Raw genomic sequence first — 13,241 nt, forward strand, 5'->3', positions numbered from 1 at the left:
ATTGACTACCACATTAGTAAACAAAGTAGTCAACTGGAAGATAAAAAATGTTCTGAAAGGACACAAATATAAATGAGACTTTGGAATATGATAAAATGGCATTTCAAATCAATAAAGAAAAAGATGATTTATTCAATAAAAGGTGTTATAGAATGAAGTGGCATTTTTTTAACTAATGGGACAAATGTTAGTTTACTCAATAAAAGGTCATTTGGGTTGCCATCTTAAACAACAAACTAAAGTTAGATCTCTACTATGGAAGACATTCCAGATGGGGTGCAGATCTAAGGTCAAAAAATAAAACTCTAAAAGAAGGTAAATGGGGAAAGTGGAGAATACCATTCAGAATATGTATGACATAAAATCCCAAAGCCATAAAAGCAAAGATTCATAAATTTGATTGCATGAAAATACCAATTTCCACAGGTTGAAAATACCAATTTCCACAAGTAAAAAACACCAGAACTCCATCAAAAGACAAATTACAAAAAGGAAAAAAAAATATTTGCAGCTTCTCTTACAAGAAGCTAATATCTAAAAGCATGCCTAAAATAAAAAAGACCAATAACCAATAGAAAAATAGGCAAAGAATAGAAATAGAAAGATCACAGTACAGTAAAGGAAATTCAAATGGCTATGAAATATATGAAAATATGATCTTACTCATAATTAAAAAAAATAAAAATAATATATATTTTTATCAGGTTGGCAAAGGATGTGAGGAAGTGCATTGCTGGTGAGAATTTTAATGGGTACAACTTCTTTAAGGGTAATTTGCTGTAATTTTGCTAGATACAATCCTGCCCCAGCAATTTCACTTTTAGGTATTTTTAAATGGGAGAGAAAAAAACAGAGCAATATGCAGAACATTTTGTATAGTAAGCTACTTTATGTGTGGGGGGAAAAATACAAAGTTTGTTTATGGATGTATGGTTTGTCTCTAAAAGGATACTTAGGAAGATGATTACAGTAGTTGCCCCGGGAAGGGGACCTGGGAAAGACTTCATGCTCATTGTTAACTCTTCTGTGCCTTTTAAAACTTTTACCTTGTGTATATATTACCTATTAAAAAAAACAAACAGTAATAAAGTCAGCCATATCCAAGATCTGTGTCCCACCAAATACTCTAAATACTCCCACCACATACATCTAAATGGTCTGTGTCCCATCAGATACAAATAACTCATCAGACACCATCAGATACTCATAGATAACTATTTAATGGTTTGTAAGTAATTCTAATTGTTAAGATACTCTATATTCCATATTATTCGCAGGAACATAACTTTATATTATACTACTTGCTTCCATCTTTTTAATACCTCCATTAAGTTGTTAAAAGTTGTTAAGAATGAAGTCTGGATAGTAATAATTTTTGAAAATATATAATTCTATAATGGTTAGTATTTTATTTTAAAATAGAATGCATTCTTAAAATTTTTTTAATGTTTATTTATTTTTGAGAGAGAGAGAGAGAGAGAGAGAGCACGCACATGAGAGGGCGAGGGGAGAGAGAGGGAGACACAGAATCCGAAGCAGGCTCCAGGCTCCGAGCTGTCAGCACAGAGCCTTGATGTGGGGCTTGAATCCACAGATCGCGAGATCACGACCTGAGCCAAAGTCGGACGCTTAGCCGACTGAGCCACCCAGGTGCCCCTAAAATAGAATACATTCTTTAAAAGTAACCAAAAATCAGTAAGTATTAGAACAGACATAAAAATTAATGACGATCTCTTAGCATATCTCCGTATGTTGCTCTAGAACATTATTTTCTAACTTTTGTTCAGATTTTTTTTTGGATTAGAGTGGGTGTTAAGCCACTGATCAATTGCACTTTCATACTTCCTTGGTTTTTTCAGCCAGTCCTGATGCCACCTGAGGTTCCCTATAACATTTGAATAGTTTTGCCCTACACTTCGTCTCCACTTGAGAAACTGTTCTTTGTTGTACCGGTGGACAGAAGCAGAAACCTTAGGGTAGTTGATAATGGAACGAAGCTTTTGATCCAAAGAATAAGTAATCTCTGGAAATTTTGTAGCAATATTTGTTAGTTCATCTGGATCCGAGGAAAGATCTGAAAGAAAAAAATTAAGTACTGGTCAAAATATTTATCTGCTACAGAAACATTTTTTAGAATGTCATTACTCTATGACAGATAATGTATTTGAATTTATTTTTATTTTCAGTTCCTTTTAGTATAAGATGAAAGATAGTATTAATGGTAAAATAATATACCAAAAGTTAAACACTCCTCTAAATGCATGTCCAGATTATCTTCCTACCACCATCCTACTGTCCCAATCTTTTTCTTACCCATTCCTGAATGGCAGAAATAAGTCAAACTCTTATCACTAGTAAGCTGGCTTAGCCCTAATTCTTCCTGGTTTTCATGCCTTGCTTACTTTGACATACATAGAAAAAAAAATAGTAATGCTTATATTGTCCCATTTCAGCAGTCCCAAACTTGCCAGATATAAGAATTCTTTTTATGGTCAAGGCCTATTTTTCCCAACTTCACTTACTCCTGGTTTTCTATATATTTTAGCATCTCTTGTGCTCCGATTTTTGAAAGTTAGATTTGTCAATACTGTCCACTGAGCAAATAGCCATGGAAATAATGATGTATCTTAACTGCTACCATCAAGAAAATAATGATAAATATTTTCAGAACACAAACATCCTTTTTACCTAGGTAAAAGGAAGCCATAACTGGGATGCCGATCTAATTGGAAAAATACCAAGTCAAAGATCTTATGACAATTTACTTGAGATAATAAATGAACATTACATGTTGAGGAAAAAACCTCTCTGGGCCTATTTGAGTGCATTTGCCAGAAGAGCCCTAATGACATTTGTGACTTTGTTAGGTGACTTCAGATGACACCTCTTTGGTCAGGGAAAGCAGTCAATAAACCCCAGAGAATATAGTAAAGGCAGGCTCACTCACTGATCCTTTGACTGTTACATCTGTTTTTTGCAGAACATGGCCAATGAATGAGCAAGACATGCCCAAGACTCATCAGGATAAAAATTTAAGGACTTCCTTTTGAAGCCGAGAATCTCCTGCTCTTACAGTTATGGGGAGAGGCATAGGCCAATCAGTTTGGTCCCTGAAGAATTATTTGGAATTAATAATTTTGACATTTGTAACTGGAAAGGAAACTTAGGGAGAAAAGAATATTAATAATGGTGTATTTTGTGTGAAAAGGGGGCGAAGGGTGAGTAAAGCCTTAATTTAATAATGTTGTTTTAAGATGAATTCATAGAGTAGTGAAGCTAGCAGGCATCTTTGTGGAGTGGAAGGAGCATGGATTTTGAAACTTAGACCTGGGTTAAAATCCCAGCCCTGCCACTTAGCTATGAGGTTTTTCATTGGTATCTGAGTCCATTTAACCCCTGGTTTTCTCTACAAAATAAGGATAATGGTGTCATCTTGTAGAGTTGAGGCAAACATTAAATGATAGATGTAGAATGTCAGGCTCCACAACACATAAGGGTTATTTCTCCAGAATAGCTGAAACCATGGTATAATGAGAGGGTGATGACCACTGTTTGAGACAGATAAGCATGAATCCGAGAAGACCCCTTGATCAGAGAAAACAGTGGTTTCAATCTTGAAACTCAGATCAGAAGTTTTAGGGCACTTGCTGTGGAATTCAGATGACTTACAAAGAAGCTTCACCTCAAATGGGCAACCATTTGTAGACTGTCCTGCCACAAAAAGCAGCAGAGATTTATGCATTTAACTAAAGATTACTAGATCTCTTGAACAACACTGTATAGGTCAACTCATTACATATAATACCACACTTACAAAAACATATCAACAGATTTACCAAAGAGTTGAGGCAATACTGAAGTACCATCAGAGTATGCTATATACTTCCACTGGTTAGTCCGAAGCATGTAGGTGGAAGCATTCACATTGCATCCATGGAATTCACTTAGAATCCAGGGTGGATGTAGGTTTCTGAATTCATGTTCATTCTTAAACGTTTCTGATGATAATGGCAACAACGAGTATCCACTCAGGTTCTGAGGCAGAGGAACTCCAGCAATATCTATGTAACAAAATAACACAATATTTTAAAATAACTTATTCTTTTACTAGTTATTAGTTGAAACATTCACATATGACATCATCAAAGGTTGCAGAGACAAAAGACCATATATGGATTTTGTAAATAGACTGCGTAGGTCTATTTGAAGTAAATGCTTACTTCACTACCCATGTGACCTTGGGCATGATATTAACCACTCCAAAACTCAATCTCCTCATTTGTAAAAGGGGAATAATAATCACACCTGTACTTCAAAGGCTTATATTAGGTGTAAATGTGATACTTATGTAAAATTCTGAGAACAGTGCCTGATAGGAAATCCTCAACAGATATTATTTAATCAGTCATTTATTTCCGAATGATAAATGATCACAGTTGCTTCTCACATTTGTTCTACCAGATATTAATAAGACCTATATGAAAAAGGGGCTTAGGAGTCATACATGTTTACAAACAAGGATTAAAATCAAATAGGTAAATTTTTTGTAGATGTAAATGTATTGCTGATGTATCTCATAAACCTTTTTTTTTTAATTTTTTTTTAACGTTTATTTATTTTTGAGACAGAGAGAGACAGAGCATGAATAGGGGAGGGGCAGAGAGAGAGGGAGACACAGAATCTGAAACAGGCTCCAGGCTCTGAGCTGTCAGCACAGAGCCCAACGCGGGGCTCAAACTCATGGACTGTGAGATCATGACCTGAGCCGAAGTTGGACGCTTAACCGACTAAGCCACCCAGGCACCCCTCTCTTTAATAGTGGCATGCCATGTGTCTCAAAGTTATTTGATGACATAATATAGCATCTTCAGGGGCTAGTATTTTGCAGAACATATGTTGGAAATCCTGGATTATACTGATTTAGGAAAAAATAACTTATTTTTCCCTTATCAAGTATAAATATATAAGGCATGAGAGATGTCTAATTTAAAAAGAAGTCTTTTTGGGGCATCTGGGTGGCTCAGTCGGTTGAGCGTCCGACTTTGGTTCAGGTCATGATCTCATAGTCGGTGAGTTCGAGCCCCGTGTTGGGCTCTGTGCTGACAGCTCAGAGCCTGGAGCCTTCTTCAGATTCTGTGTCTCATTCTCTCTCTGCCCCTCCCTCACTCATGCTCTGTGTGTCTCTCTTTCTCTTAAGGTATTTGGAACTCAAACTGTCTTTTTCCTATAGAAAAATTACCATTAATTATGGCTGGTACTTGGGACAGTTCCAAAATGATTTGTACTTGCCTCTCCACCCCTTTTCTAGTTTCCATGTTCCATGGTTTTTAAGTATAATTAAATATTTTCAATAAAAAATAGGAAGTAATATATCTGCAATTCTAGGAGTTAAGCAAAATTGAATAGGAAAATTAACTTGACTGTAAGTATTTGAGGAAAAATAGGTTAATTAAAGGAGAATAAGGAAGTAGACAAAAACCTGTATAAATTTTCTGAAGGTGCATGTTTTACATATGATGTAATTTAAAAATCTGTATCCTCCATTTCCTTGGGAGGGGCATTTTATAAGTACTGATCTTCTGCCAACCAATCATAATTATGGATTTATTTGAGGAAGAAAGTAAGAAAGAAAAAGAAAAATCAGAGATAACTGGTTAAAAACAAAAGGAACAAAGACATTAAGGAGGATGTGCATGAGACAAAGGAACAGCCTGAGATAAAACTCACTTGAGCTACAAGACAGTAGGCTACTACTGTGAGGTCTTACCGTAAGGAACCCAAGTATCGAGGGAACAGGCTGGGTCAGGCTGGTCTGCATGGCAGCCGTTGGGAGGCAACAGAAGAGGACTTGGAAGATGATTGGAAAGCAAGGACCAACTGGCATATACCTAGGCCCATGAAGTCCCTGTATTCAGCATTTTAATAACCTTTGATACTTAGAAATACCTTGTTTCAGGGGTGCTTGGGTGGCTCAGTTGGTTGAGCGTCTGACTCTTGATTTCAGCTCAGGTCATGATCTCATGGTCGTGAGATCAAGCCCCACGTTGGGCTCTGTGCTAAGTGTGGAGCCTGCTTGGGATTCTCTCCCTCTCTTTCTCTCTCTGCCCCTCCGCTGATGCAAGCATGCGTGTGTGTGTGTGTCTGTGCGCACGCATGCGTGCACATGCGCACGCTCTCGCTCTCTCTCAAATAAAGTTAAAAAAAAAAAAAAAAGAAATACTTTATTTCAGATTTATTCCAGGCTGAATTCTCCTAAAGAAGCTCGTAAGACTAAGAAAATTTACATGGGTCTCCTATGTTTATGAGAAGTCAGTAGTAAACTGGGATAAGAGTGCATTTAAATATTTTTTAAATTCATTTGATAAACTAGGTGCTATTCCAGGTGTAAGGAAACAACAGAGGACAAAGCAGTTAGCTCTCCTGGAGCTTACCTTCTAACATGGTGAGACAAATAAACATGTCAGATGGTGCTAGGTGCAATGAAGAAGAAGAAAGCAGAGGAAAGGAGACAGAGAAGGATGTCGAGTATGTGTTCAGGTGCTATTTTATATAGTGTGTTCAGGGAAGCCTCTCTGAGGAGGTGCCGTTTAAACCCTGAGGAAGGGCTAGGCTGAGTCCTAAAGATATCTGGGGGTGGGGGTGGGGTGGGGGATGGGGGTGGTAGAGCAACCCCCCAGGGAATAGCATATGTATAGACCCTGAGGCAGGAACCTGCTTAGTTCATTCCCCAGACACCAAGGAGCCCTGAATGGCTGCAGCAGAGTCTAAGTGATGGATGAAATTGTAAAAGAGGAGTTAGGAGAGGGAAGATATCATGTTAGAATCTCAAGCGCAGTAAGAGATTTTGAATTTTACTCTGTGTGAAATGGGAAGCCAGTAGAGGATTCTGAGTAGAAGCATGACATGTCTGACGGTGCCTACTGCGTGGTGAAATGACTGAAGGTGGTATGAGCAGGAGGTAGGTAGGCATCAGGAAGCTACTGTAGGAGTCCAGGAAAGAGAGAATGGCGAATTATTTCCAATCTATTAGTAGTAGTATAATAGACCTTTGTAAACTGGTGAAGAATAAAAGCCATATCAAACATCCACCGTATTTAATAAATACATATTTATTTACTTTTCTGTGCCTCAGGAAACTGGGTATTCACTTCTCATATATTAATGGTTTCCTCAAAAGCACTTTAGTTTAAACTGCATTTCCAAAAGCTCTTTGATCTTTGCTTAAAACTATTTTTCGTAATTTTTTTTCTTCTAGCAAATCTGTCGTTCTGATTACATTTTAGTAAGTTTCATCTTTCTTGGTAGCATAAGAAAGATTAAAAGTGCAGGATTCTTAATAAAGTGTCTTAAAAGTGAAGAGAGATAAGATTATATATATATATATATATTTTTAAGTTTATTTATTTATTTTGAGAGAGAGAGAGAGCACGCACACTTGAATGTAGGACGGGCATAGAGAGGAGGAGAGAGAGAATCCCAAGCAGGCTCTGCACTGAGCATGGAGCTGGATGAGGGGCTCGATCCCATGACCATGAGATTATGACCTGAGTGGAAATCAAGAGTTGGATGTTTAACCGACTGAGCCACCCAGGCGCCCCGATATATCTTCCTGACCATATGAGTAGATAAAGTTTTAGACTGGTATGGCAATGATGCCAACCATGTACATTTTTGAGGGCATACCTAAGAATAAAAAATACTAATGATGATAATGTCTAACATTTAATTGTTTACAGTGTCCCAGTCATTGTTCTAAGCTATGCATTACCCACTATTATTTACATTTTATTGATAAGAAAACTGTAGACCACAGATATTAAGTAACTTGCTCCAGGCCAACACTAAAGGAGGGATTTGAATTTAGGCAGTCTGACTCCAGGATCTCTGGATTCTTCAGGACTACAACACAAGTCTTACTTTACTGTAGTTATTCAACTTTGCAATATTTTTTAGGTTAAAAAAAAAAAAAAAAAGGTCTGTGTAGAATGCTTCTCCCAACCCTCCATTAAGATCTTGTAACAAGGACGGGTTTACAGTTTGAATCCTTAGCAATTAAGTATTCTTTCAAACACAAGCGCATTTTTATATAATTATATTTTCACAATCCAAAAAACATGGATTTATCTTTCATATGAGAGGAAGGCAGGTGTTTTACAAAAAAGATCAACTATTAAAAGAAAAAAATTCACATGAAAATAAGTTTAAAGTTAAAACAATTTTAATTTACTTTCATTTCTAACTGAGCCAAAAGATGTTGGTACTAGGTTATTAGAGAAGATAATATTGGGGGAGTAATTTTTAAAGAATAATCTCTGAAATGGTATCAACTTTAATAGTATAAAGACTTCTTGTCCATAAAAATGGCACTTTTCTGCCAGTATTAGAAAATGATAATGTGAGAGTATACCACAAAGCACCTACTAAGATAAACACACTGAGAATACCCACTTTATCATAAAATATCATTTTATAGAAAAGAAAAAACCTCTTTTAAAGTAACTTTTATATTTTTCCAAGTTTTAATTTAAATTCCAGCTAGTTAACATAGAGTGCAATATTAGTTTCAGGTGTCATTAAATACCTTTTAAAAACTATTTGTATATTCAGACTTTTTAATAAAAGCATTGTAGCCTCTTAAATTTGAACAGCCTCTTCATAGTAAGGTAGGTTTATTAAAACAGGAAACCCAGCTGGTTTTTCCTATTGAATATCCTATCTGAGGTTTTTTGAATCACCAACTTTTATATGATATTTATGAGATCCAATAGACTGGAAGGGAAGAGGATGTCTGGCTTGAGGCTTTGATCTAAAAATTTAATCCCATACTCTGTGTGTAATTTAGATTCATGCAAGATAATACAGCTATGGTTAAGCTAATAAAGTGAGGGCTTTTCGAATCCTAAGAATAGATTGTCTTGTATCTATTGTAAACTCCTAATTGGTTAGCAGAATCACAAAATAAGAAGTGACTTGTAGATACGTTATTCCAATTTGTGTATATTATTTATTAAGCAGAGGTGAAATAGAATTTACTGTCCCCACAAATCTAATTCTTAAGTTAATTCTCACTGAGGTAGCTTTAAACTCTTCTAGCCCTGACCAATTTCATTTTAATTTTTTAAATTTTATTTTACTATTTTTTGATATTTATTTATTTTGGGAGAGAGAGCATCTACATGAGTGGAGGAGGGGCAGAGAGAGAGGGAGAGAGAGAATCCCAAGCAGGCTCTGTGCTGCCACTGGAGCCCCCCATGGGGCTTCATCCCATGACTGTGAGATCATGATCTGAGCTGAAACCAAGAGTCGATTGATTAACCAAGTGAACCACCCAGGTGCCCCGATAAATCTTTGTATATAGTTATAGGTTATTTTCTAAAATTGGAATTTTTAGGTCAAAAAGTATGCACATCTCTGAGTAATTTGGAACATAATGCCACATTGCCTCCAGAAAATCTGTGCCAGTTTATACTCACAAAAGCAGAATAAGAGAAGGCTTATTTCCAAAATAAGATTTTTTAATTCTTTTTAAACTTTGCAAACTCTATATGTGAAAGAAAATTGATATCTTTTCGTTTTAATATTTTTCTACCAAATTTGAATCTTTAAAGTATCTTGGCCATTTGTGTATCTTCTATTGTGAGTTGTTTGTTTATATCTTTTGGTCAATTTTTAGTAGGGTATTTCTCTTTTCCTATAGATTTGTAAGAGCTCTATAAATATTAACCTTTTATCATTTGTAAAAAGGTTAATCTTAGATAAATGCTAATGTTGCCATGTTGTTTCCTGGCTCCAACATAAGATTCTTCCTGTACATCTATGCTTCATTCTCTTTCTACCTTATCTCTGGCTAACATCCAGTCCGTAGGATGTTTCAGTGTTTTATATAAAAAGACACATACACAGATATTCTCCTTCCTGTCTCAACCACATAAATGTAACTTTTCCCTTTTGATAATAAAAATATTTGTAATGACACATATTATAAACTGTGCCAAGCCTTAAGATGTTAATTTCCACTTTAGAATTAGACACTGATTTTTGCCTTCACTTCCTTTACTCTAGTTGGGCAGGTCTAATCAACACATGATCTAAATGCTGTTAATAAAATATATTCTGTAGGGAAATGTGATTCAGAAGAAGTCTATCACGAAGAATCAGTAAAAGATAAAAATAAGTAAAAATCTACACAGAACTGTAAGTTTTAAAAATCTGTACTAACTGACAAATAGTAGGGAAAAAGCTTGCAATCAGAGAGAACTTACATAATTTCCAGAAGAGTAGGGAAGGAATGAATGCAAGGAGTTTCCTGGAATGTTTGGTTTTGGAAATGCTTATTGTCATGCAATACAAAGTAGCCAGGGATAGGCAGGTGTTCCTCTAAGTGGGTAATAAATTCCCTCATTCTAACCAACTTTATTTAGTGTTTTCTTATATAATCTGTTAGGTAAATACATTGTGAAATCTTGCAGATGACTTCTAACTTCTATGATGCATGAAATGGCAGGTAGTAATAATGGTGTATCAAAATTATAAAGTAGAAAATTTGTGCTGTAGGCAAATGTAAAAGAATGTTTAAAGAAAATTGAATTAAGAAAAGCATATTAACCAACTAATATATTGGATGATAGAGTGACTAAGCATAGATTAAGACTCACTGCAGATAGTTTCCTATGCACAATGGTCTATTGAACTGCTAGAGTCCAAAAGACAAACAAAATGTCAAATATCACTATGAAACATATTGAGGGAACACTGATAACGAATCATCCCAACCTTTCATAATCATTTGGACTTTTGATCACTGTACTTCAAGAAAACAGAGAAGGCAAATTTGGAAGTGGGGTGGGGAGACCTCTGCAGGAGAGAAAACTAGAGGAGGAAACTATAAAGATGTCACCATCAAGAAGCACATATTCACAAAACTATAAAGATGATAAAAAGACAGACACAAATATACATAATCATACATACATTTCTTATCAAAACAGAAATGAGCAAGTAATAAGGGTTGCCTGAAAACTGATAGAGCAAGAAAGTGGCAGAGATATGACTAAGTGTGATAATTGCTTTGGGATAAAGGGGAGCCAGCAAATGACAACTAAGAAACTGAAGAGATTAAAAATATCACCAGACAAAAGGACAACAAAGAAGTGTGTTCAGATACAAGAAGTGATGTGAAATAAAAGAGAAAAGAAAACGATGAAAACAACTGTAAAATTTAAGACCCTGGAGTAGCGTTTACTTAAATGAAGGGAAATACTCTGTACCAGAAGGAAGGAGAAAAAAAGAACTTTTCTTCTGTCTTTGCTTTCCAGATATATGTTTCTTTCACATTTTGATATATACATATTAAACATATGTTGTGTTATCTTTTTCTTTCACCAAAATCTATTTATAAATAGATGGTACTTTTTGCAATTGATGGTGCCTTAGAAGAATTTCAGTATTTAAATGTTATTTAATTTAAAGTACTCTGCTAAATTAGAAGAGACTAACAGTTCTATATAATTTCCTCTGAATTTGATGATGGTGTTGTTCTGTTATCTTCACAAAAACTGTTAACTACCTCTATCCAAATGTTGCTGTTCTTGATCTATCATTATGCTTATAGACATTAAGAAGCTAGTAAAGCACATAGCACAGAACAATCTAAAGATTCTGAGGAGAAATATGTGCATACATTAGAATTAAGAGACTTTTCTATAATACTGTACAAAATTAGTAGTTTCAAAGTGGATGGAATAATCCAGAAGGGAAATGCTTATACTTTTGAGAGGTAGTGGTAGAGAATCAAATGATACACAAATCATATCTATAAAGTTATGAACCTGAATATCTTTGGTGCCTACTGTATAGTCATGTCCTGATTGTGAATCTTTTAAAGGGAAACATAACTGTAGAGTATGAAGGTTACAGGATCCTGAGAAGTATTATCCTCATTTTTTAGATGTGGATTTGACTCACTTAAAATTGCTCAAGATTATGAACAAGTCAGCAAAGCCTGTATTTTTGCTTAATCATTTTCCAATATCATTACAAATAAATATTTACAGAATTGTGTTACTTACCAAGCATAGTAGGGTAAATATCCACAAGAGAAACCACATTTGATACTTGTAGGTTGGCCTTAATTCTTGGTCCCATTATCAACAGTGGAACATGAGCACTAGCTTCATACATACTCATTTTATAAAACTGACGATGTTCCATGGCCAGTTCTCCGTGGTCTGAGGTGTATATGACAATAGTTTTCTGAAGAAGGTCTAACTGGTGAAGAGCTAAAATAATTTCTCCTACAATACAAATCAAGTCTTAGTTAGCTTTCAGTTTGTGTCTTATCACAGTAAGTTTATAACAACCCTAACTTGCAGGAGTTTGTTAGGATAATTCTTAACATCTGAGTGTCATCTAGTAAGTTATGCCAAGTTTCATGTTCCTGCTCCTCAGCTGACAGACTAGAGAGAGGAAGGAGAAAATATAGAACCAATAGAATAAGATTCTTTATCTGGAGATTATGCTGGCTTGCTTTCTATGTTTCTGTCAGAGATTGGGCACTTTTTTCCCCCTTAGTGACTTGGATGAAAAAAGAGAAACAACTCTAGATGTCAGCACTGCACATGTCCCAGACAATGAAAGGACTGATGTTACCGCCACTCCACAATTTCTGCCCAGTGGGAAATCAGAACTCCTCCCTGCTACCCTTTCTCGAAACCCCCAATTTGCAGGTCAGACTTAGCATATTCTTGGATAGGGAATAACTGGACAGTAAAATTCCTGTGACTAGTCCCTGTCTATTAGTGTCCTCTTAATCATAGATCACTGTTTTTTGAGAGAGAGAGAGAGAGAGAGAGAGAGAGAGAATCCCACAAGGGGTAGAGGAAGGGAGGGGGAGAAGGATGTGGGACTCAAACTCAACGAACCATGAAATCATGACCTGGACCAAAGTCAGATGCTTAACCGACTGAGCCACCCAGGTGCCCCCTCTCCTCTTCATTGTAATTAAGAGAATTGCAGTAAGGCATAGTCCAGGGAGTAATCCTCCTGCTTTTGACAGTTCCTGAATCTGGCCTACAGGGGTCTGTATTATTAAAAACAAAATCCACAGGTGATTTTGAAGTCCAGTCAGAACTGAGACCCACTGCTCTATGGAGTTATTTACCGAATACAGACCATCAGGATCTTTCAACTGGACAACTGTAATGGCTTCCTAATTGGTCTCCTTTGCCCCCATTCCCCACCCC

At 36.0% G+C, this 13,241-nt stretch overlaps 1 protein-coding gene across 2 annotated transcripts in view; it reads right to left on the reverse strand.

Annotated features, from left to right (window-relative positions):
• Positions 1–1,201: 1,201 nt before the first annotated feature.
• The window catches only part of ARSK (arylsulfatase family member K), a 46,264-nt gene continuing 34,224 nt past the window's right edge, over positions 1,202–13,241 (reverse strand). For both annotated transcript variants that reach the window (XM_025924628.2, XM_086695667.1), the window contains exons 6-8: positions 12,069–12,293; positions 3,837–4,061; positions 1,202–2,074 (exon numbers count right to left, since the gene is read on the reverse strand). In XM_025924628.2, the coding sequence (XP_025780413.2) occupies positions 1,773–2,074; positions 3,837–4,061; positions 12,069–12,293 (752 nt within the window). In that variant the 3' untranslated portion in view covers positions 1,202–1,772. The remainder of the gene's footprint in view (positions 2,075–3,836; positions 4,062–12,068; positions 12,294–13,241) is intronic.

The sequence above is a fragment of the Puma concolor genome, chromosome A1 (genome assembly GCF_028749965.1).
Source record: "Puma concolor isolate L17-30 chromosome A1, mPumCon1.1.hap2, whole genome shotgun sequence".
NCBI classification, from domain to species: domain Eukaryota; kingdom Metazoa; phylum Chordata; class Mammalia; order Carnivora; family Felidae; genus Puma; species Puma concolor.